Source organism: Aedes albopictus, chromosome 2, assembly GCF_035046485.1.
Source record: "Aedes albopictus strain Foshan chromosome 2, AalbF5, whole genome shotgun sequence".
NCBI lineage: Eukaryota > Metazoa > Arthropoda > Insecta > Diptera > Culicidae > Aedes > Aedes albopictus.
Window position 1 is genome coordinate 257,654,595 of NC_085137.1, and position 25,759 is coordinate 257,680,353.

At 38.4% G+C, this 25,759-nt stretch overlaps 1 protein-coding gene across 5 annotated transcripts in view; it reads left to right on the plus strand.

Moving 5' to 3' along the window:
• LOC109428278 (opioid-binding protein/cell adhesion molecule homolog) overlaps positions 1-25,759 on the plus strand; it is a 189,254-nt gene that overhangs the window by 24,195 nt on the left and 139,300 nt on the right. For 2 of the 5 annotated variants that reach the window (XM_062851599.1, XM_062851603.1), the window contains exon 2: positions 15,567-15,754. In XM_062851599.1, coding sequence (XP_062707583.1) covers positions 15,567-15,754 — 188 coding nt within the window. Of the gene's footprint in view, positions 1-15,456; positions 15,755-25,759 lie in introns of all 5 variants that reach the window. The other 3 variants (XM_062851600.1, XM_062851601.1, XM_062851602.1) reach the window with 2 other exon arrangements.

Sequence of the window (25,759 nt, forward strand, 5' to 3'; positions counted from 1 at the left end):
AAAATTGAAATTGCACCATAAATATAATCAAATTGCACCATAAACAAATTGTAAATTTCACCACAAAGAATGTAAAAGCTACATAAATTTAATCTTATTGTACCATTGCTGCAGTGTCCAACGACATATAGTTTTAGGATGTGGATGGGATAATGTTAATATGAAAAGTAAGAAGAAAATAAACAGAAACCATGTACCGAAGCACGCATCTATGATAGAACGACTTAAAAGATGGAAACACTATGAATGCAATTTACCGGATAATCGCTTGCTGTTCGAACTCGCTAACGCTCACGGGATAACATCTCTGTTTGCATTATACCGGGCAAATTCATGGATTTGTGGATTACCTATAACCGAATCGACACAGTTACAACGCATCCACAGGCTACGCCGCATGTATTAAAAGAATCCGTATATATAACGCCTACAAGTTATGCAACCAAAGCGTGCTGTGCCGCTTGACCTTATTCACCTTATTCACCACACAACCTATCACGAACACTATAAAAATAACCCCTATTCATGGATCGCATCCGTGCTGGTTGTGGGGATGCAGAGGTGATCCCGGTCTTTAGTAGCAACAACCAGCACACTAGAATGTTAGAACATTCCTTTCCCTTCCTAACTGACTATAAGGACGTGGCCAGTGCCGTTATTGATCAAGAATGTATGAGCTGCTTAAATTGCACTTTTAGAATAAGTGGAGTGTCCCAGCCCTTATTCATTTGGATCCCAGTGCAATTGGTACCAGCTCAGATTAATCACGGAGGAGCAACCATTGACATGTATAGTCAGATTTGATTTTTTTTTTAATTTAGGCAGAAGGTGCAGAATATAGCCTTTTAAATTCCACATATTACTATATACTTACATATTTCCAGTGCTACTAGCCATTGAAATACTACTAATGATGCAGAATTTGAATAATTTTTGTAGATTTTGCATTCTTTGAGGTAAAATTTATAGTTTGTTAATGGTGCAATTTGATGATATTTATGGTGCAATTTTAATTTTCTATGGAGCAAACATGGTATACTTATGGAGCAAATGTTTATTTTTTATGGATATTTTTATTATTTTTTATGGAGCAAACTTATTTGTTTATGGTGTTTTATTTAATTTTTTATTGATACAATGTTTCATTTTTAACTAGAAAATCTTTTGGTTTACCGCTACATTTTTGATTTATTATGGAACATTTCTATTTATTTATGGAGAAAGCTGTGCATTTTGTCGGTACATTGCTTAATTATTTATGGTGCATTTTGATTTTCCTATGGTGCATTTTGTAATTATTATGGCCGCAATAACCTTTTACCACAAAAAATGTTGCAAAAATATTTTGTTTCAACGGATGACTTTCGGTCGAATTAAATTTGGGATTTTTTAGAGATTTTAGCATTCATAAGAAATCTACTACCGTGATTGCGTGCCCAGATACAGTTTTTTTTTCTTTTGGGGACATGAAAATAATGTACTCCCTAGTAAGTCGTGAAAACTCCAAATCAAAATGTTGTATTTGCAAGGATTCAGGGTTTGCCTTGAAACTAACGGGGCTGTTCTTGAAATCAGTCGCCTTATTTCTTTTCTCGCAAACCTATTTTAACATTGGAGTAATAGTAGTAATAGTTCTTCCTACTATAAGCTGTTTAACCACACACATTGGCTCACGGTTCTGCATTGCATGCAGCATTTCTAATGATATTATTCCAGTGGCGCCAAAATAGTACCTCAACTGCAACTTACAAGGAAACCGATTCCAGAAAACATATCCTTAAAAATTCATCTCCTTCCAAGAAACCTTTTCCATCTACCGCCACACAACCTTCATTGCGCCAAGAATCGACATCAGCCGAGCCGCAGCTTTGGGAACGCTCATAACAGTTGTTAGTGGTACTCGTCAATTTTAACCACCCTCCGGTGTCGCGACGTTCTGTCGTCGGTCGGTGAGCAGTTCCGTGTAACTCGCCATATGTTTGATCTTTTCCCTCGTCGTATTTATGTAGGTTGTTATGCAGTTGTAGGTCGGACGCCTCAAGCTATGTATCAATTACAAAACTGTAGATGTAGATTGTAGAATGACTGCATTTGATTTCAATTGCTTTCAACAATTTCACTCTCTAGCATGGGTTGCAATTTATATATACACAAGCCGCTAAATATTCTAAGCCTATCAATTATTCTCCACAAAGTTGCTTATGAGACTAATAATATTGCATACTTATAAGAACATATATGACTTCAAGACGTACATATAGTTTCATTTCAGATCGTCAATTGCCTCAAAGCTCATAATTTTACTTCATTTGTTGACAGATTATCTAAATATGGCACCTTTACATAAAACTAATTGTCCCCGGAAAACTTTGTATAACATACTATGTTTTAGACGTTCCAAGTTCAAGTTTTCGTTTAAAGGTATGATAAATCGATTTTAAAAAAATCTCAATTTATACATGTTTTTTGCCTCATAAACCTTCCTTGGGTAAAATCGAACAGAGTGAAATAAAGAGGACCCAAATCGGAGTGTATCTCCGATAGTCATGAAACTTGGTGGGTATGTAGTTTCTCGAAAATAATTAGACCGGTATTTTTCTTTGTTACGTCATTAGGGTGACCAATTTTATTATACTGATTTTAAACTTATTTTTATTTATTTAAAAGCTATTGAATTCTATTTTTCAGAAAAAAAAACGTTGAAGGGGTTTGTGGTGTTGTTCAAAAAAAATAATGAAAATATATTAGTGTTTACACGTTTTCATGGGCTAGGGACCAAAGCAGTACCCTGGTTTAATATTTTATTAGAAAACTCAGGAAATTTGGTGTATTATTTCAAAAAATCAAAGATGCATGTTCTTTAATTTTTGAGATATGATTTTTTGAATCCTGCCTAATCTAAACCTGTTTCTTTGTGATAAGTTTGTTTACATTTAAAAAAAAATGCTAGTGTTTAAAGTGTTTTGACTGTACATGTTACTGCACAATAGTCCGAATCCATGTTTTAGCAGGGAAAAATCTCTATCTCTGTTATCGTTAACTTTAGATGTTTGGTTTCTTCAGAGAGGTTGTTTGCATTTGTTTGCTGCATCTTTTCCAAAAATGTTTAATTAAGGTGGTCTCCCGTCTTAACTCAAATCTGGAATATTTTTTTTTTAATTTTGAGTCATATGCGATCGAGCTCTTCAGCAAAGTTGTAGGCCATGCTATTGCGACTAACTTTGTCCAAGACACCTTTTATCTATGTGGTAGTTAAGTAAGGTATAAATCATAGTAGGCATGACTTTTAGGACAGACAATATGAAAATTGTAAATGACTGACATTGAATAAACAACCTTCAAACTGGAAAGAGGTGTTTCCTTCAACTTCAGAAGTGGGATACTGCCAAATATTCATGATGTCGTCGAGCAGTCAGAGACTTGCGGATGCAGAAGATTCGGAAAATTTCGGAACTGGTATTCCTTTTGCGAATCAACAGAATTCATCTGAAGCAAATATATCTGGTACTCGCATTTCCATGGAAGGTCGATTCTTGACTGGTGGAAACGTCTGTCGAATGTTGGTCAACAATATACCTGGAGAAATAAATCCTGAGACACACCCTACATTTTTTGGAGAAGGATTAGATCGTACATTGAAATTGGATGAAATTTTTTTCCTGTTACCAAACTTTTCGGGAGCCAGTGGTGAAAATTTTGAACATTTCGAGAATGTGGCGAATCAAATGAAAACGCTTTTCAAGGTTAACGATGAAGTAATGAAGCTGATAGTCTTGAAACGTCTCACTGGCGTGGCGCAGATTTGGTCAGTGTCGCAGCAGAATTTGATGGCGATGAATCTTGAGGAACTCTTTAGAAGCATGAAGGAAGTGTTTTCAGTCAAGACAAGTTCGTTGGAGTTGTATAAACGATTGGAGCGAAGGAAATGGAACGTTCGTGAATCTTTCAGTCAATACTGTGTTGAAAAGCAGATTCTAGCGATGCCACTACGTCTTCAAGAGTTCGAGCTGATTGATTATATTGTCGAAGGAATTCCAGATGTACAATTAAGAACCCAAGCAAAGATGAGAAATTTTTCAAGAGTTGCTGATCTTAGAAGTGCCTTTGCCTTAATCAAGTTAAATCAAAATTCTTCTCGAACACCCGTCATTTGTAATAACTGTCACCAGCCAGGACACATTGCCGCTAGATGTCATCAAGATTGCCAGCAGTCAATACGGAGAAATCAAACTAGTCCTAGAGCAAACCAGATTGGAACCGTTGACGATACACAAGACAAGATGACTGAGTTGGACATAGGGTCTGAAGGATTGGTAGTTTTAAAAATTGATAACAATGATCATTCGTTGAGAGCTTTATTTGATACGGGCAGTCCTGTTTCTCTGATACACCTAAAATTTACAAAAAATGGAGTAATAGAAAATCATGATAAACGGAAAATCTATAGGGGTATCGGAGGATCACGACTGACAATTTTAGGTATTTTCAGTACTAACATTTATGTTCAAAATGTTCTTTTTAAGGTTAACTTTTTGGTCATTCCTGATGAAACCATGTCTTCATATGATGCCATTATCGGTAGGGACATAATAATGAAGCCTGGAGTTCGGACAATCATTGAGAGAAACCAGATTAAGATTTGCAGAACTCCTGTGATTAGGAAATCGAACGCTGATGAAATGAAGCCAATTAACTTTGTTTTCGATGAATCAAAAATGTTGCAGAATGTTGGAAAAGTAAGTAACGATTAATTGGAAACATTTATGGACGTTTTTAAGAAGTATTATTTGTTTTCCGTTAAACCTTTAAATCCTGAAACCAAATTTGAGATGAAAATTAATTTAAAAAGTGGTACTCAGTTTCATTTTAAGCCAAGACGACTATCATTTGCTGAAAAATCTAAAGTAGACGAAAAAATTAAAGAACTTTTACAAAATAACACCATTAGAGAAAGTGACTCTCCTTTTGCTAGTCCTATTGTTTTGATACCGAAAAAAAAAGGAGATGTTAGAATGTGTGTTGATTATCGTAAATTAAATAAGGATACTCATAGAGACAATTACCCATTGCCATTAATTGAAGATATTCTTGACAAATTGAGAAACAAAAAGTTTTTTTCGGTATTAGATTTGAAATCTGGGTTTCACCAAATCAAAATTGCACCTGAATGTACTAAATTTACGTCTTTTGTTACACCGTCTGGACAGTATGAGTATTTGCGTGTCCCGTTTGGTCTCTGTAATGCTCCTGCAGTTTTTCAAAGATTTATCAATACTATTTTCAAAAAGTTAATTGAAGAAGGAAAACTTTGTGTTTATATTGATGATATTATCATATTTTCTGAATCATTTGAAGAACATATAGAAATCTTACGAACTGTTTTCAAAATTCTAAGCGATAATCTTTTGGAGTTAAATTTGGATAAGTGTAAATTTTTATTTGAAGAAATCGATTATTTAGGTTACACGATCAATAAGTATGGTAGACGTCCAAACAAGTCTCACATAGAATCAGTTTCAAATTTTCCAATACCCAAAAATGTGAAAGATGTTCAACGATTTTTAGGATTGACAAGTTATTTCCGGAAGTTTATTAAAAATTTTGCTACCATTGCAAGGCCGTTATACAATATGCTTAAAAAAGATTCTGTATTTAAATTTGATAATGAACAAATTCAGGCGTTTGAAACACTTAAGGCAAAATTAGTATCAGCTCCAATATTATGTATTTTTAATCCAAATGCTGAAACTCAATTGCATTGTGATGCAAGTTCGTATGGGTTTGGAGCTATATTACTGCAAAAACAAGACGATAACAATTTCCACCCAGTTAGCTATTTCAGTAAGAACACAGATAATTTTGAGTCTAGATTACACAGTTTTGAACTAGAGACTCTTGCTGTAGTATATGCAATAAAACGTTTCCATGTTTATTTATCTGGGAAGCATTTCAAAATTTTCACAGACTGCAATGCTTTGGCTCAAACATTGGTAAAAAAAGAAATAAATTCAAAAATTAGTAGATGGGCGTTATTTTTAGAAAATTATAACTACACGTTGGAATATAGAGAAGAGACAAAAATGAGACATGTAGATGCACTTAGTAGACAAAACATGACTAAGGCAAATACTGTATCAACTAATAATGAAGTCGAAGAATTGAACTTGTTAGAGACTGAAGACATTGAAAGAAATGTGATTTTGGCTCAAGAGCAAGATGAAAAGTTAAAAAACATTAAACAACACCTTGAGAATAGCACATTTCCAAACTTTGAATTAAGAAATGGTATTTTGTTCAGAAAACTTGATGATAAATCATTATTAGTTATACCAAAGCTAATGATTGATAATATTATTAGGTCTTGTCATGATAAAATTGGACATATCGGCATTCATAAAACAATACTAGAAATAAAAAAAAACATTACTGGTTTGCAAGTATGAAGAAAATTGTTAAAAAATACATTTCAAATTGCTTAAGCTGTATTTTCTACAACCCGAAAGAAGGGAAAAAGGAAGGCTTTCTAAAGAGTATTGACAAAGGAAATGAACCGTTTGATACGTTACATTTGGACCACTATGGTCCTATTAATCTACCCTCTAGCGGTGGATTTAAACACATTTTAGTTATGGTGGATGCATTTACTAAATTTGTAAAATTATTTCCAACTAAAACAACTAATACCGAAGAGGTTATAAAACACATTTCTAGCTATATGAACTGTTATAGTAAACCAAGGAGAATTATTACCGATAGAGGTTCGTGCTTTTCTTCATCTAAGTTTGAAAGATTTGTCAAAAGTAATTGTATTGAACATGTGAAAACTGCGGCATACACACCAGAGGCCAACGGACAAGCAGAGCGTATTAACAGAATATTAACACCAATGCTTTCAAAAATGATTAACGATACTGGTCTCAAATGGAATTATCTTTTAAATAGAATTGAATACATATTCAATAACACGTACAATAGATCTATTAAAAATTGTCCAAGTGTTTTGTTGTTTGGATCTCTTCAAAGGAACTTAAACATAATAGATCACAATTTAGAGACTTTTGTTAATAATTTTCAGTCAAGAGAAAATAGAATTGATATTCAATCTGAACGCAATAAGGCTAGCGAGACAATTCAACAAAATCAAGTTTACAACAAATTGGTAACTGATAAAAGGCGTAAAAAGGCTACTGAGTACAAAGTCGGAGATTTCATTGTTCTCAAATCTGTTTCAGCTTCAAAATTAACGGAGAAATTTAAAGGTCCATATGTAGTTCAAAAAGTGTTACCAAATGATCGTTACGTAGTATCGGATATAGAAGGATTTCAGGCTTCCAGCCTTCCCTTTCACTCAGTGTGTTCACCAGGAAACATGAAACATTGGTTATCTCCCAATAATTTGTTAGACCCAGAAGCAACTAATGGGTATACCGATGAGGACATCGGTTAGTCAGGATGGCCGAAATGTGGTAGTTAAGTAAGGTATAAATCATAGTAGGCATGACTACCCTCCAAACACGGTCTTTTCACAATAACTTTTTTATTTTAATTTTTTTTGAATATGTGAGCTTTGGAGTATTTGAGCAAGCAATGACGCATATTTGTTCTCAACATTGCATGTTGCTAAGCTTTTTCATTCACATGTTATGGGCAGCTTTGATTTAAACACAACGATGTCTTGAAATGCTTACATCTCATGGTAAATATCAGGTATCAGGTATCAGTAGGTCGGCTCTAGAGGCACGTTCTCCTCCATTCGGGAAATTTGTGCCATCGCCATGAACACGAGCCTATTCATCATTTACCTGACGGAGAAGGGAAGGAAAAAGGATAGGACATGGGAAAGGACAGGTAAGGGAATAGGATCGTCATACTCGCAAAAGCGTACCACAATGGGTTCACATAGCGTCCTGAAAAGGACACTGTAATAACGCATAAGCGTGCCACAATGGGTTCGAACAGCGCCCTGAGAAGGGCACTGTGAGAATGCATAAAGCGTAAAGAGAGCCTATAGCTCTTTACCACAGCGGGTCAAGAACAACAGAACGTCCTGAAGATTCAGGTTTCTGAAGTCAGTTTCACTTAATAAGTGTTTCCCGAGTACTCGGAAGCGCAATTGCGCAAAAACTGGACAGTTACATATTAAATGATACGAAGTTCCATAATCGGATTCACAGCTATCACATGCAAATGAATCAGCTTGCTGAATATTCGCCATGTGATAGCTGAGTCGGCAGTGGCCAGTCAATGCTTTGCCACCCCTAGAGATGGCTCAGTACAATACAATTTTGTTTGACGACATGACTCCAAACTATTCCAGTATTGTTTGTGCTGAGTGGCAGCCCAGGTGTCAATCTGAAGCTTCACCCAACACTTGGATACCGGAATAGCTGGCTCAGGGCCAATGAAGTCATGTGATGCTCCAGTGCGAGCTAACTCATCAGCCAATTCATTTCCAGCGATGGAAGAATGGCCAGGTACCCATACAAGGTGAACAGCGTTTGCTGAATTCAGCTCCTCAATTTGAGTTCGACAAGCGATAACTATCTTCGACCTGGAGTTGGCCGAAGCAAGTGCTTTAATAGCAGCCTGGCTATCTGAACAGAAGTATATTACTTTGCCCATTACGTGCTGCTGAAGTGCTGATTGCACTCCGCACATAAGAGCAAAGATTTCGGCCTGAAAAACGGTGCAGTGTCTACCAAGTGAACAAGACTGATACAGCCTTAGCTCACGAGAATAAACACCAGCACCTGCTCGACCTTCGAGAAGGGAGCCATCAGTGTAGCATACGATGCCGTCTGAAATACTTCTCTCCAGATAACCAGATGTCCACTCTTCCCGGGAAGGGAATTTCGTGGAAAATGTCCTATATGGAAAATTACAAGCAATTGTAAGATCACTTGGAGCAAGGACAACTTTGTCCCAGTTCACCAAAAGTGGAAACAACGAGGTGTGTGTTGAACTGCGGTTCACAGGAGTTTCCTCTAGTACCCATAGGCGGTAAGTGCAAGAAAGTGCTTCTTGTTTGAGATGAATGTGTTGTGGGGCAACGTCAAAGAGAACTTCGAGAGCTGCCGTGGGAGTTGAAGAGAACGCTCCAGACATCGCCATTAAGCACATCCTTTGGAGATGGCCTAACTTTGATTGGACCGTTCTCACTTCGCCCTTTTGCCACCACACAAGACATCCATAGGCCAATATTGGCTGAACAACAGTTGTGTAGATCCATTTGATATACTTGGGTTTTAGACCCCAAGTTGTACCAAAGGTTCGCCGGCATTGCCCGAAGGCCATACAAGCTTTCTTGATTCTGAACTCAACATGAGGTGTCCAGGAAAGCTTGGAATCAAGAATGACTCCAACGTACTTTACCTGTTCAGTCACATTGATTTCAGAATCAAAGAGACGTAAAGTTCGAACACCATTACGGTTTCGCTTTTCCGTGAAAAGAACAATAGATGTTTTACTCGGATTTACCGAAAGGCCATATTGGCGACACCAACCCTCAACTACCTGAAGAGCGTTTTGCATCAGGTCGAAAAGGGTGCTGATGCACATACCGACTAACAATGTTAGGTAGTCGTCGGCAAAACCATAAGTAGGAAAACCGCTATTATTGAGTTGCCTCAATAGCGTATCTGCTACGAGATTCCATAAAAGTGGTGATAAGACTCCGCCTTGGGGGCATCCACAAACACTCAATTTCCTAATCGCCGCTTGACGCAATGTCGAGAAGAGATGTCGGTTTTTGAGCATTTGGTGAATCCAATTGGAAATCATTGGAGATATACCATGACCCCGTGCGGCTTCCAATATGGCATCGAAAGGCAGGATTGCTTTTGAGCGAATGCCTTCTCGATATCGTAAACAACTTTGTGTAAAAGAGTCACAGTGGACTTTCCAGATTGGTAAGCATGTTGGTTCACATGAAGAGGCACATTGGCCAGATGAACATCACGGATGTGATGATCGACTATGCGTTCTAAGCATTTCAGAAGAAAAGAGGTCAAACTGATAGGCCTGAAGCTCTTTGCTTCTTCATACGACGCGCGACCCACTTTCGGAATAAACTTCACAGTAATATCCCGCCAGGATTTGGGAATATACCCTGTCGCAAAACCGCAATTAAGTAGTTGTTTCAAAACATGTTTGAAATGATCAAATCCCTTCTGAAGCAAAATAGGATAAATCCCATCTGCCCCAGGAGATTTGAAAGGAGCAAAGCTATTAAGTGCTCATTCAATCGATTCTAAAGTTATGATACTCCGAGCCGAAGCTAAAGAATCATAACTACAAGAAAAGACATCAGGTTCATCCGAAGATGTAATATCCACACATCCGGGGAAGTGTGTACTGAATAAACATTCTAAAACTTCCTCATCAGAGGAAGTGAAATCACCATTTGGCAAACGAAGTTCGTTCACTTGAAAATCCTTAGATTTTGCAAGGATTTTGTTCAATCGACTGGCTTCACTCAGACTGGAAACATTTGTACAAAGGTTTTTCCAGCCGGATCGTTCAGCAGACCGAAGAGCTTTCTGGTAGGCCTTGCGAGCCGACCTGAAAGCCTCCGATCCAGCCGAACGTCGTCTGTTCCAACTCTTTCTACATTGTTTCCTGAGCTTCGCCAGATCGGAGTTCCACCAAGGGGTTCCTCTTGTGGTCTTCACAGACCGCAGAGGGCAGGCTTCTTCAAAAGCTTCCATGATGAAGGCCGTTGTAGTATCAACGGCATCATCTAAATCACTTGGAGTGTCAATTGATGGTGAGTATCCATGAAATTTGGCTGCAACCAGATCGGTAAAGAGATCCCAGTTGGTTGACCGGGGATTCCTGAAACGCAAAGTTTGCGAAGTAACATTCACATGTTCAAACAAGATGTAACGATGGTCAGATAAAGATTCTTCATCTGACACATGCCAATTGGTCAGCTCATGACTAATTCTGCTAGAGCAAAGCGTTATGTCTAACACTTCCTCTCTACCAGATACCATGAAGGTTGGGCGGTTGCCTATGTTAAGTAATCCAAGATCTGTACTACTTAAGTATTCCATCAAACTGGAGCCTCTCAAATTGATGTCTGAGCTGCCCCAGATTATATGGTGAGCATTAGCATCACTACCAACAATTAGCGGAAGGCTTTTTGAAGTGCAGTATGCAATGACTTGTTTGAAAGCATCCGTAGGGGATGGTTCATCATGCGATAAATAAACCGAACAATAAACGTATTTCCTGTTGAGGTTTTCAACAGATTTTTTTTTTTTCTGTTCGGGTGAGCCACTGCGACCAGTATTTAGATATTTTGTAGCATTACCCGTATCCTTAGTATTTAGTGCATGTCGTACTACTCCATTGTCATTGAGAGGCAATGAAGCATCTATTTCTGTACAGTTCCTGTTTTGTTATCCCAGAGGTGCAAGAAATAGATTGCGATAAAAAGGTCCCGTTATCATAGAGATTTAAATCCCAGTAAAAGAGCGCCCCTAATCAAACACAATCTATTTGAATTCTGAGAAAAACAAAACGGTGGTACTGATATTTATCCATGCATCGGAACTCTAGCCCCATCCATGTCTTGCTTCTAGTTTAGTCCCAGGTCAACAAAGAAAAACCTGGGACTTTAGGCTAGTTGCAAAACTCTGTCAAATTAGAGAATGTGTTCTGCAATAAGAATGCACGTGAGTCCTTGAATTACCAGAACTTAACAGTCCTTGATAGGTTAGTACGCAATTAGATACGTAAAGCATGTTTGTTTTCCTAACATCAAGTGTAGTCTCGGGTTGGCAAAGTCCGATTCTTTAACTATAAGCAAGGCAGAATAAATGCAATTTTAGAAACTGTCACCAGTAACAAGGACTTTGTACCATGAATCCTTATTACCAAAACACATTACCCCAACTTGACAAACCGGATGTCACTAGGGTTCGGTTTGGTAGATCTTGAACCGTAACGCAACACATAAAGGCGATCTACCTACGTTACGGTCTCCGTTAAAGATCGAGCATATTTTAAACCCCCTCAACCATTCATCCATCAGCACGGGCCGCCTAACACCTTGGATTGGGGTTCCCTGTTTAGTGGACTTTTACCCCCGGAACAGGTGGTCCGCAGTGTTATTCTTAGCCAATTGGGACAACCGCTACCGACACTACACAGCTATCTAGGCTGATCGGGAAAAGAAGTTAATATTGATGATCAACTTCATACGGACCCGAACAGCCGGCTTTCAACAGATACATCAATTGTGATAGCACATACATCTCTGGTAGTTAGTTCAGAGATGAGTGTAGCAAAACGAAATTGCTATTTTATTTATTTGACTTTAAGTTTAAATGGTGAGATTCCTCTAGAAATTCTAACTTGCATTCCTGCTGGACTTTTTCCAAGAACTTCTCTTGTATCTAGTGCATCAAGAACTTTGTATAGGGATTTTTTCAACAATTCCTTTTAGAATGACTCGTTGGATATAACCAGGAATTTATCTGAGGATTTTCCTAGAGATTCTTTCAAGGTATACTCATAGGATTCCTTCAGGAATTCCTGCTAGGACTCCTCCAAAAACTCCACAAGAAAGGCATTAGGCGCTGTCCATAAACTCAATCTTGACAATCTCTGACCCCCTCCTCTCTCCCCTCGTAGACTTTCGTTCATACAAAATTTTCGGAATTTGTATGGATCGTAGACTTTGGCCAGACTCCCCCGTCCCCCCTCAGAGTCTACGTAGTTTATGGACAGGCCCTGCGGTTTCTCCTGAGATCCCTCCAGGTACTTCTTCAAAGAACCTCTATGGATGCCTTTCTTTCCCCATAAATTACTCAAACATTTTATACCAAAAATTCTCATGAGAGTTTTCTGAGATTTCTCTATAGATTTTTCTTCCTGGTTTCCCCTTGGAAATCGTCCAGGATGTCATCTTGGTATTTATACAGTTATATATTTTGGTATTGCTCTAGTATTTTTTGTGAGACCGAAATTTCTGCAGAGATTCTTCTAGAAATTTATTGTGTTGTATTCTCCTGGAGTTTATGCCAGAATTTCTACTGAAGTGCTTCCAGATATTCTCACATTCTCTCTCTTTTTGGAGAGCGCAAGAGGGATCCCTTCAGAAATAGCTTAACTGATTTTTCCGGAAGCTCCTATAGAGGGGGGCTCCTCTCGAAATTTCACCTGGATTTTTCTTGGGGTTCAATAGAGGTTTTCACAGGGGTTCTTCATTTAAGATCGTAAACCTCAGAGACGGCGGGTTGGCAGTGCAAAACTTCATCCACTACACTAACTGGAGATCCCAGGGTTAGTGAGAAACGATGTCATGTTGTGAAAAACCTTGCTCTGTCATAATATACCTAGCCAATTTACACATGAACGGAAATGGATTCGATTTAATGAAAATATATGACGAAAATGGTAAAAAAGACTGGATTGCATACGAATCCTTCTGAAATAAGCTTATTTTTCACAGTGCTCTACTTCCGTGAAAAAACTACCATTATACTATTATATGCTTTATATTAAGCGCACAGTTAAACAAACTTTGTGGAAAAAAGATCTGCAGTATCGAAACGACGTACATTTTGCATCCTTTTGCACACTATGGCCCATGTAAGCAATACGGCTTCCCTTCGCAAACTGGTCGAACTTCAATCGAACGACTGATAGGTAGCAGTAGCACTGACTGGTGTTTATATTTTTCTTTAATATGTATCGTGTCTTGATTCCATTTCTGGTTTCAGTGAGAGAAGCGCATAAGCTGCGAATACAGTAGTGTGATGATAGTTCATTCCAAACGTATTTACACATCTCTCTGTGACATTTGTTTTATATCGGAAATATGTACCAGCCTCCGGTTCGATCAAGAATGCGCCAACACGTTGTGTATTGTGCATTGAATTTAACCCACGAGCGATCGCGCTGTTGTATTTTGTACAACACGTTGAAAAAATCTCGCTTTTTGTACTCAGCATTAGCGTGGTGCTGACGCAGGTAGTCAACCGCGCGAGTTACGGAAGGTTAATCAAACATATTGTGGTATACTATAAGAATGACAGGGCACATGCGATAGGCATTACTATGAATGCATCCATATGCTTTACTGGGAAGAAATCCATTTTCTAGTTTAAAGTTGCATCATCTGTGACCCATCCATTGGAATTCAACGTAAACAGCACAAACGATACATGTCGAGGGGGATCAATCGAATACTAAGAATGAATAGAGGTTGTCTGCACTTGATCTGCATGTCTATGGACTGATTGAAATTGCCCTAGGATACATCTGAACTGATAGAAGTGTCAGTGCTATCAGAGATGCGTCACGAGTGCGAAGATAAACATTCTATACGCACGGACAGTATCTATCGCCGTACTGCCCTTTGAATTGCGTATGCAAATTATGCGTCTGGTGCTACTACAAGTACTCCGATGCGAGCTTGAAAGTGCAGTGTGTACTGGCACCGGTTAGAAATCGATAGAACTGCTTGTTGTTTTGTTTTCAGTTTCTCATTTTTTTCTGTTTAATGGATAATTTTGAGACACCGCTTTCTATAGAGCTTTAATGTACCGTACCGTAAGAATTCGCGACACTGCACACAAGTAAATTAATTACAATGCATACCCGACTAGAAGAACGTAGGTACCAGGAATAGTTAAAGTATAGCTCCCGGTGCAAGACTGCATGTTTGTTACTGACTTTTTTCCAGTCCATAGTGGAAGCAGCTGAACATTCAAATTTCTTTATGACTTTGCCACAACACACCGAAAGCATTTAAGTTTCCATTTGATGAACCCTTTCTCTCAATCATGTTGGGTAACAGATTCTGCTGTATTTTGCTGTAAAAGATTTAAATTGTAGGGTAGATACTTTTTAAAAAACCATTTAACACATTTAATTTTTTCTTGCTTTTTTGATAACTTCTCACTGCTTAATTTTCTTTCTTTTTTTAATACCTTTGACATTCCTGATTTCAAGCTATGGAGCGATGCGATTAAGTTTTTTTAGGGAGCATTCATAAATAACATAGAAGTTTTCACTGATTTCTCATTTATGGATGGTCTCTTAGGTGATCCCATAAAGTGATTCAAAAATAGTCTGTTTAGGATCAATAGTGCGCATCACATCACAGTTTTAATATTTGATTTTTTTGAGATGTATTAGAGTGAGTATTGTTAAGACATAAAAGTACAAAGCAATCTTGGCTGTTATCTTATGTTGTGAAATAAAAGCAAACTAAAAAAAGAAAATAAAACTACTGATAAAAAACACACAGTTAAATCTATCAAAGATGCTTACAGAACAACGTAACCCAAGCACTTTCCTACCAAAAGCTATTGTTGAACAGCAGTGTAGATAGCAGCAGTGAAAGCTCAAGAGAGCGAAAGTAAAAGTGTGACACAACGAAAGTTAAACACATGTAAATGAGTAGGTAGGACGAAACTGTTTAATTTTATTCTTTACACACAGCACTGAAGCGCACAGCACGGTTGAACGAACGCCACCACCGCCGCCCGTGAGTGAGTTTATGTCTGTGAAGTGGTGAACTAAATCGACTAAACGTGTATGTTTGTGGCCAGTGTGGACTGCAACGCGAAGGGTACTGCCGACTGGGATTTCAAAAACCACGGAATGCTACAAACTCGGAGAAGCCGAAGGACGAACAGTGGGGAAGTAGTGATGGAAAGGACCACATTAAGATCAGTGTTATTAGCTCTTTTGTTTTGCCTTCATGTGGTGCCGCTGGTAGGATCATCAGAAAATACAGGTAATTTCTTAATTGTATTTATTTTTTTGCCAAATGTTTATTGGAACAGTGACTTTTTAGGTGCCCCTATTATTAACTAAGCTAAATTCCAAATGAATTGATATTATCTGACTTATATAGCTCAGGGTTTGCCCAGCTTAACGTGGTGAATTTGTATCCCGGTATTGTCCAGCGTACTTTGGATTATAGACTGTCTCAGAAAACAATAAATTATTTTATGCAATTCAGTATCATAATTTATATTTTTTATAACTCATTTTGATACAATAATGGCCATTTTTTTTAGAACTGGTTCATTATGCAACTGAAATGAGTTGCATAATCAAAAATGTTTGTATAATGTTCATAATGCAACTCATTTGAGTTGCATTATGAATATTATGCAACTCAAATGGGTTGCATTATGAGAAAATCAATGCATAACATTTTGTATGGAACTCGTTGCAAAACTCAATTTTTTCAGCACTCTTCGTATTTATCCAACTCGGCAAGCCTCGTTGTATAAATGTACGACTCGTGCTGAAAAAATCAACTTTTGCAACTCATTACATAAATAACTAATTTGGATGTAATATCCAGTAAAGTTCCGACTAGCTCTTGTAGTTAACGTTCTTACAAAACATATCAGACACATTCTACGGGCCCCGTATCATCAATACTAATTTTTCAAACTTGAGTTATGGCATATTTGAAATTTTTATCACATTCTACATTACTCATGTCATCCAAAAATGTATTCGACGTGATATTAGTGTGACAATAAATATAAATTGAACGACGATTAAGATTAACATTAAAATCGTGATTTTAAGTCTTTTCGGCACACTTTTCATCCAAACTGTCGTATTTTAAACACCAACACACTGATTTTTCAGAAGTCTTCCATCATTTGTAGATAAATGTATGTAGATTTTTTAGCATAAAAAGATTTTTAATCGGAAGACTTTACAACTCTGAAATATGGCTGATCATAGTATGGGTTTTTATTGCGTTGTAACGTCACGAAAAATCAACATTTTCAAATTTGATTCAAATACGGGAAACGTTACAAATATGAAATTTTGTATGCTCTTTGTACTCGAAAAGATCTTTCAAATGAGACTAAAAGAAAGAAAATCGGTTCACGGAAGCCTGAGTTTCACCTGGTTGAAGTTTGCGTTGTAACGTCACGAAAAAAAGTTCTGTGGAAAAGACCAAATCTTTCTGGCTTGGACGACTTCTGAATTGGACAAACGTAGTTCTATATTCAAAACAGTTTCGTTCTCGTTGTGTATGAGCTCTTTTTCAAGATATCGTTTATAAATTGCGTACCATTGGCCGTTCATAAACGACGTAGACTTTTGAAGGACGACTACTATATTGTAAATTTTTTTAATCGTAATCAAATACCACTCAAACCGAAAATTTCTGTGATATCAGTGGCCAACAGTGACGAAATTACAAAGTTATTAAGTTGGTCAAAGACTTACAGTTGATGGATAGTTTGATTTAGAGTTCCACCAACAGGCGGCGCTAGAGAACTTACAAATTTTAATATTCATACATCTCAGGATCCCTATTATATAGAAATACGATTTCTTCGGCAAAAATGTTTGGTAAGTAAAGGACTTGCAGTTGATTTACCAATAGATGCGAGATTTTTTTTTTAGATTAGAATTAGGGATTAGAATTTCTTGAAAAATATTCTACAAGCTGGAACTTTTTTCACTTTGGACATATTGTATTCAAATCAAATTGTAATCAAAGATGAATATATAATTCTTAACTTTCAAAATTTAATTTGATTTGATTCACTTATTCCTTAGATATAAGACGTAATAGAACAACAGTCAAAAGTATGATTTTGCTTAAAGCGCTCCATTTTTGTGTAGAGAGCTAACCAAAATTGTAGAAATTACAGATAACAAGATGAGGTCAAAATTTGAGAATTTTTGATATATTTTATAAAAAGTTACGGCTTGTTGAATGTATTTTGGCTAATTAATACAATTGGCATGCTTTTGAAAATTTGCAACCACCACCACTGTGTGGCAGAAATTAATACCATACGGCTATTAAACTGAAAGTTCTTGATCTACCAAACAACTTTAATGAAGCAACCATCTTTCCAATTAATCACGATCCTGAGATAAGTAAAACTAAAAATGTGTATGCCCTCTAGCGCCTCCTAGTGGAACGATTTGAAATCATACGGCCCATCAATTGAAAGTTCTTGACCAGCCAAACAATTTTGTCGAGGACACCAACTGTCTAAATAGTTAGGATCTTGAAATATATGGGATGGATATCACGTCAATGTTACATCTATTTTTGATATAACAAGAATCACCGATAAACAGACGTAACACCTACGAAATTGAAACTCATATATCTCAGGACTAGACTTTAGTCTAAACTATTGTGAACTTTTAATTAGCGTCGCCCAGTGTGTCTGAATCTCACATCCAATAGTAAATCAGCTGTAAGTTTTTGACTTATCGAACAACTTTGCCAAAAACACTAACTCTCTAAGTAGATATGACTCTGACATATATAGGAAGGATTTTTTGTCAGAATCAGGTCTGTTTGTCGCTGGAATCACAGAAATTGATGCCCCTAAGTGGTATGCAGATCCTCAGGTATGTCTTTGGTTCAATAACTGCTCGCACATCTTGAAGCGTTTTTAATTGAATCAATGACATTGCATAAATTATTGAAAAAATGTTTAATTCGACGACGTGATTAGTTTTATACTGCAAAATCTAAATATCTGGCGGTGCGAAGTAATGAATATCCACGGTTTAGTCTTTGGGACAATATTAGATGAATATGGGTGGTACTAGGCCGAAGATGAAGGAGTTTTCATACTGCTGATAGCAATAACTTGGCCCTCCGAGCCATTTATCACAAAACGGATTTTCAATAGAATAAAGTTGCTCTTGGAGCAGTGAAAATAATGCAATTATATATTCACAAATTCGGGCAATTTTGGCTGATTATTCTGATTCTAAAATGATGTGCATTTTCGTGACGTTACAACGCGAGCAGAACCCTGTTTGAAACTGAACGGGCGTTGTAACGTCACGAAATGTAAAAGTCGCTTATCCAAAAACGAATCCGAAATGTATATATTTTATTTCACTGCATTAAAGACCAAACCATTCAATTTCAATGGTGGGAGAAAGTTTCAGTTTAAAATAAAAATCCGAGCAGATTTTTCAAGATGTTGCATGCGCGGTATAGGGGGTCGAATTCTAGCGCGTTGTAACGTCAAGCTACAAATACGCATTTTAAACACGCTTTTCTAATGTAAACTAAATGTTCAACAGGTCAAACATATTGGAAATTTTACCTGGAATCTGAATATGACAAAATATTTTGAGGTTTACAGTCGTTTTTATGAATTATAGTGAAAAATCTGACTACAAATGCGTAGAAACGTTGTAACGTCACGGTAGAATGTGTCTTATCTCGACAGCGTGATAAGTTATATGCTGAAAAATTGAAATATCTGGCGGTGCAAAATAATAGATCTCAGCGCTCTAGTCTTTGGAACAAAACTAGAAGAATATGGGAGATACTAAATCGAAGATGGGTTCCGGTGTCATTAACCTTCATGAAGGAATATTCATACTATTGATAGCAATAACTTGGCCCTCCGAGCCATTTATCGCAAAACGGATTTTCAATAGAATAAAGTTCCCCTTGAAGCAGTGAAGATAATGCAATGATATATTCACAAATTCGGGTAAATTTGACTGATTATTCTGATTCTTACATGATGTGCATTTTCGTGACGTTACAACGCGAGCAGAACCCTGTTTGAAACTGAACGGGCGTTGTAACGTCACGAAATGTAAAAGTCGATTATCCAAAAACAAATCCGAAATTTAAATGTTTTATTCCATTGAAATGAAGAACAAACCAAAAAATTTCAATGGTGGAAAAAAAATTTAGAATACCATAAAAATCCGAGCAGATTTTTTAAGATGTTGGTAGCGCGTTAGAGAGGGTCGGATTCTAGCGCGTTGTAACGTCACGCTACAAATGCGCATTTTGAACACGTTTTTCTAATGAAAACTAAATGTTCAATAGGTCAAATATATCAGAAATTTTACAAAGAATCCGAATATGAAAAAATATTTTGAGGTTTACAACCGTTTTCATGAGTTATAGTGGAAAATCTGACTACGAATGCGTCAAAACGTTGTAACGTCACGGTAGAATGTGTCATCAACTGACCATTCAGGAAAAAATATTAACTTCTTCTTCTTCTTTATGGCTCTTGGCCTGCCTCGCTTTAACTTAGTGTTCTTTAAGCACTTCCACAGTTATTAAATTGCCATGGCATGAATTTGTACATTGTGAGGCAAGCACAATAATACACTATATGCTCAGGGTGAGGATGGGAAAAAATTATTCATTTATTGCGCATCCCTCACTCACAACCACGCACAATCTGATGCAAGTGTGCTTCTCCCCCAGCCAAGCAAAATCTTTCCACATTCATTGCACATTTTTTTTTAATCGCCAAGCACCGAGCGACGCAAGCAACGACGGCCGAATGAATCGTTACTGAATCTGTGTGCCGAAGACGAACGAACCAATATTGAACGAATGTTTGCATTCCGAGTCGGGTGCGAGAGCATTCGTTTTGGAACGTTCATTTAGCGTTCAGTGGAAGCATTCAGTACTGGGAATTGAATAAGTGAGCGCGTTCTGATTCAATCAGCTGAATGCCACTCGGTAGTTGAGAGAGCGAACGTTCTTTTCGTATACACCGATCCTAGCGGATTCATATCACACTCTATTTGTTGCTCTCCTGATTCGCTTCGGTGGCGTCGGTGGCGAGCCGTTCGTGTTGCGTTCGTTCATGGTGCGCCGTGCTCTCACTCAGTATTGGGTTGCTGGCGTTCTTTTGGCTATTTTGCATCGCCGCATTCGGGTGAGCGAATGAGTTTTCCCATGCTTGGCTCAGGGAGTCGAGAAGGTTTCCCGACTGGAACGGGAATCGAACCCATCGTCTCCGGATTGGCGATCCAAAGCCTTACCACTAGCCCAGTCAACCAGTAATCGTATAGCATGTTGCATAAGATGATAAAGTGGAGGCCATATGCGTCCATGCCTCCATTTAGGCGCATGTAAAATGTACGCATATCGCCTCCACTTTGACATCTTATGCAACATTTTATACGATCACTGGTTGACTGGGAGGCTAACTGGAGACCCTGGATATTAAGGAGAAACTTCAGAGAGTACCAATATGGCTGCCACAATGGCCGACTTGGACCCCTACTCACGTTTTCAAGAGCACAAATCTTAAAAATTCGTAAACAAATGCGGTCGATTTGGAAAAGCTGCCTCTTTTTGCAAGTGAGCATAGCCAGGATAATCAAGTGCGACTTGGTTCGATGCTTCGTTCGTCAGATTTGTGCCTCTAAAGTTTGTGCAAAATTCAAATGGGCTTTCTTGATGTTTCTAAAAAAAAAAGGTTCCAGAAAATATAATAGAATAGGAACTAAAAAGCTTTTAAATGAAAAAAAAATATTGGTCGTGTGTACAAAGAAGCAAAAATTGTAAAACGAATAAAATACGACAGACACCTGAAACTCTAAACGTTTGGGGAAATTGAAGAAGCACGCGACACTGACCTGTGACCAGAGATGAAAAATGTCACGGAATTTCATGGAAAAAGTCATGACATTTTTAAAAATCCGGACACCATTTTAGGTAGACTGTAACATGCGGCTACCATTCAATTCGCCCAGTTTAACCACAATCCATCGGGTATCCGGACCAGCCAACTGCTGGCTACGATGCTGCCGTTCTTCCTTTCGTCTTTGTCATGAGCTATCGGCGGGACAGCGATACTAATAACCGCTCATCCTTCGCTACCACGGCTTCGACGATCCTACCCAACGACCATTACATTGTAGCGGTGGCGTAGAGGCTTGTTTGACAATCATCAGCTAGACGATGCACAGTGCACACATCCGGCTGGGATCGCTTCCACTTGGTTCGCTGCTGTTAATGTAGTCCAGTTGCCAACTACGCCAGAGGTCTTAAACCGACTTGTTCGTATCCTGCTGACGCGAGAGTCGATTTGGATTGACGTCGGCCAGGCTAGGTTGGTTTGGAGCTGATAGACGGGAAATGAGCGGTCTCCCATGTTGCGGCAGAAGTAGTGCTCGACCACGACGAGCTACGAAGCGCCTACCTATGCAAGCAGTGGCCGACAGATCGGCGACGACCTCGGATTTTAGTGGGATGGTTAGAACCTAGGTTAGAATACATCACGACGAGGACCTGGGATCGAATCCCTCCCCTTCGGAAGGAATGTTAAGTTTTGGGTTCCGAGATGACCTTACCTCGTGTTAAGGACAAGGTATTTGGGGTACATTGCTCAAAATTTCGAGAGCACAGTTTTTTAGAATGGTTGAACGGATTTGGATTGAAATGCATCACGCTGTTGACAACCACTGAACAATTAGCGTGATGCATTTTCATCCAAATTCGTTCAACGGTTCTAAAAAAACGGTGCTCTAGAAATTTTGAGCTATGTACTCCAAATACCTTGTCCTTAAAGATCTCGTATTGATCGAAAAAAGAGCTGATGCATGATGGCACGACAAGGACAACCTTGAGAAGATCGGATAACCAACCCCGGTGGTAACTTTAGTCGTAAACTGACAGGGAATGGGAGTTGATTCTGCAAACCTGAGCGTCTGTTCTCCAGGAGGAGCGGTTCACAACACCGTCTGATCCCCATGTTAGGGGCGGCTGATCAACGTCCGAATGCCAGAGAAGGACCTTATGCTCAAGTGTGCACTATGGTCCTCTGGAAAGTAAAGGGGTTGGTGTTCGGTCTTTTGAGTCAGCCGTAGAAAAAGAAGCTGTTGGCGAATTCACACCACCACGCCTTTACTGCCTTCTTTGAACCACCCTAATGTCGGACGGCACGCAACTACAATCGAGACGGTCATCTGCACTGGGTGGTATTGAACACAACACGGAGTGACAGTCTTCACTGTCTCTCGGTGAGTCAACGAAAAACCTACCTAAATGATATGTCAATTGTCATATAGTGTAGTAATGCTAAGACTCGCCAAGATCAAGTGCAGTTATTTTGTGCAAATTTACTACAGATTATTGCTTAAACAAAGTGAATTCTCTATTATTCTTACAAGGTAAACTACGCTCTTGAACCGTTTCGAATTTGTATAAACTTATAGATATTATTTACGTAGATACGGTGAAATCCAACACCAATAGTTCTATAACCTAAAAGTAGCATACACCGAAATTACATCTGCTACTACTGCAAAGGTAAATCTAGCATTATCTAAAATTCATGCAAACTTAAATCTATTTCTACTAACTATAGTACGGCAGGTTGAACAGTCGACTGTTGCGACTAAGTACGGAACGTGTTTTGCACAAAACAATCGATGCCCAGGACACAATACGAGTAGATTTGACTGGACTTGACACGGAGGGAAACGATACAGGGTAATTCTCGCTGAGACCGGCCCACTATTTACACCTTGTCTTCAAAAATGTTTAAGGTGCCGATTTTCTGAGAGCCCTCGCCTAAAAAGTAAGAAAAATGCTTTTGGTTACTTAAATTGATGGACCCCCCGTTAGTTAGAGCCACAACAATTTTTGCAGACCCCTCGATTTTGGTCAAATGGTGGCTCACTAAAACCGTTATAACTCGAAAGTTTCACCAAAAACCACCTCAAAAAGAAATGTTGTTGAAAAGATGAGAGATAGAGCTACTATTTACAATAATAAAAAGTTGGGTCGGCCATATTGATTTTGGCCGCCATCTTGGATTTTTATACAAAAACATTTTTTTCACCATGAGGGCAACCACCGATTTTCGAAATTTTTGCATCAATTGAAAGCTGGGACATTTATACAAAACATATCAAAAAATTAGAGATGTCTTTTTCTTCTTTCAAAAGTTATCTGCCGTTTCGTAAATCATGCCACTTTTGCGCACTAGGCCCGGTGCCGACCGTTTACATAAATGCAGCGTTTTTTCGCAGTGTTAACGAACAAGAATTAAAATTCTGAACCCACTAATGGAAAGTTGAAGGTTTAAGCTTTTCAAAACACCAAAAAAGTTATAAAAACAATGCCCGCATCATTGAGAAACAGTCAAAAACGGAAACGAACCTACGATTTGGCCAAATTTTGCGGCACGCGTCTTTGTGTATGCATGCAGGCGTAAACTCGGATGCTGTTGCATGTCATTGCCGGTGCGCATGGAAATGTATGGAGAAAACGTGGCTTAATATACAAAACTGTAGATAACTTTTAAAAGAAGAAAAAGACATCTCTAATTTTTTGATATGTTATGTATAAATGTCCCAGCTTTCAATTGATGCAAAAATTTCGAAAATCGGTGGTTGCCCTCATGGCGAAAAAAATGTTTTTGTATAAAAATCAAAGATGGCGGCCAAAATCAGTATGGCCGACCCAACTTTTTATTATTGTAAATAGTAGTTCTATCTCTCCTCTTTTCAACAACATTTCGTTTCGAGGTGGTTTTCGGTGTAACTTTCGAGTTATAACGGTTTTAGTGAGCCACCATTTGACCGAAATCGAGGGGTCTGCAAAAATTGTTGCGGCTCTAACTAACGGGGGGTCCATCAATTTGAGTAACCGAAAGCATTTTTCTTACTTTTTAGGCGAGGGCTTTCAGAAAATCGGCATCTTAAACATTTTTGAAGACAAGGTGTAAATAGTGGGCCGGTCTCAGCGAGAATTACCCTACAGCAAGTTGGGACTAAACGTAAGTTTATTTACAAAAAACATGAAATAAGCACTTATAACTATTATTATTTACACACACATGAATTCACACGTTAAAATTGCATAATTTCTCAGGATAATAATAATTCATCCGGATTCTAACCAAACCATAAGCTGCAATTGTTTAATTTCCGGTATTATTATTGCGGAACCTCCTGAATCTGTTGACAATTTCCAACAGAAGTATTGTAATGGAAAATCAGCCACAGAATAATACGAACCACTGGGAATAGCTTCTGTCGTAATGGGCGACATGCAGAGGCGCATGATTGGTTGATGGCCGATCGACGAAAGAATGTACAGGTTGAGGATCAAGGAGCGGATAAACATGCACAGTTCCCACTTCGGAAGTACTGATGATGACAAAGATGCATTTAACGAGCAGTTCGAACGCAAATACGACCGCTTCCCAAGCCACGACGTCAAAATCATCATAGGAGACCTAAACGATCAGGTAGGTCAGGAGGAGGGATTCAAACCGTCGATTGGAAAGTTTAGCGCCCACCAGCTGACGAACGAAAACGGCCTACGACTCATCGATTTCGGCGCCTCCAAAAATATGGCCACACATCGCAGCTGAACTCATCAAGATGGGCCCAGAAAAGTTGGCCACCTGTCTGAACCGATTGGTAGTCAGGATCGGAGAAATCTAACAGCTACCGGAGGAGTTGAAGTATCGACCGCACAAAGCTATGGAGAATCATGGACGAAAACGACTTTCCTGGGAAGTCGACTAGACTGATTGAAGCAACGATGGATGATGTGCAAAACAGCGTAAGGTTTTGAGTGAACTATCCAGTTAGAGGTGTTAGAGGACTTTTACCTTGTGGTTTTATCTAAAAGTTCGCCAAACGAAACAGATCGGGTCGCATACGCATACTAAAGTCGTGAGGGAGCTGTAAAGGCTACCCTGTAATGACGAGCAGATCTGACGGATCGAGAGTTGGATCTGATAGCTTCCCGCAAACGATGTATCCTATAGTATTTCGTAGCTCGGCTCACAATTAGTGTGCATCTTCTATGCTGCCGTCAGCTGAGTGGATCAACTAGACAAAAAAAAATCGCGAAATGGTACCCAATCATCAACTTTGCCTTCAAAATTTGGGAATTTAAGCTCCGGCAACCGAACGATAGCCATCGACTGCGCATATATTCATGTATTTCAAAACAAAATTTGATCTGACCCCAAACTTTTGATCAGGACTG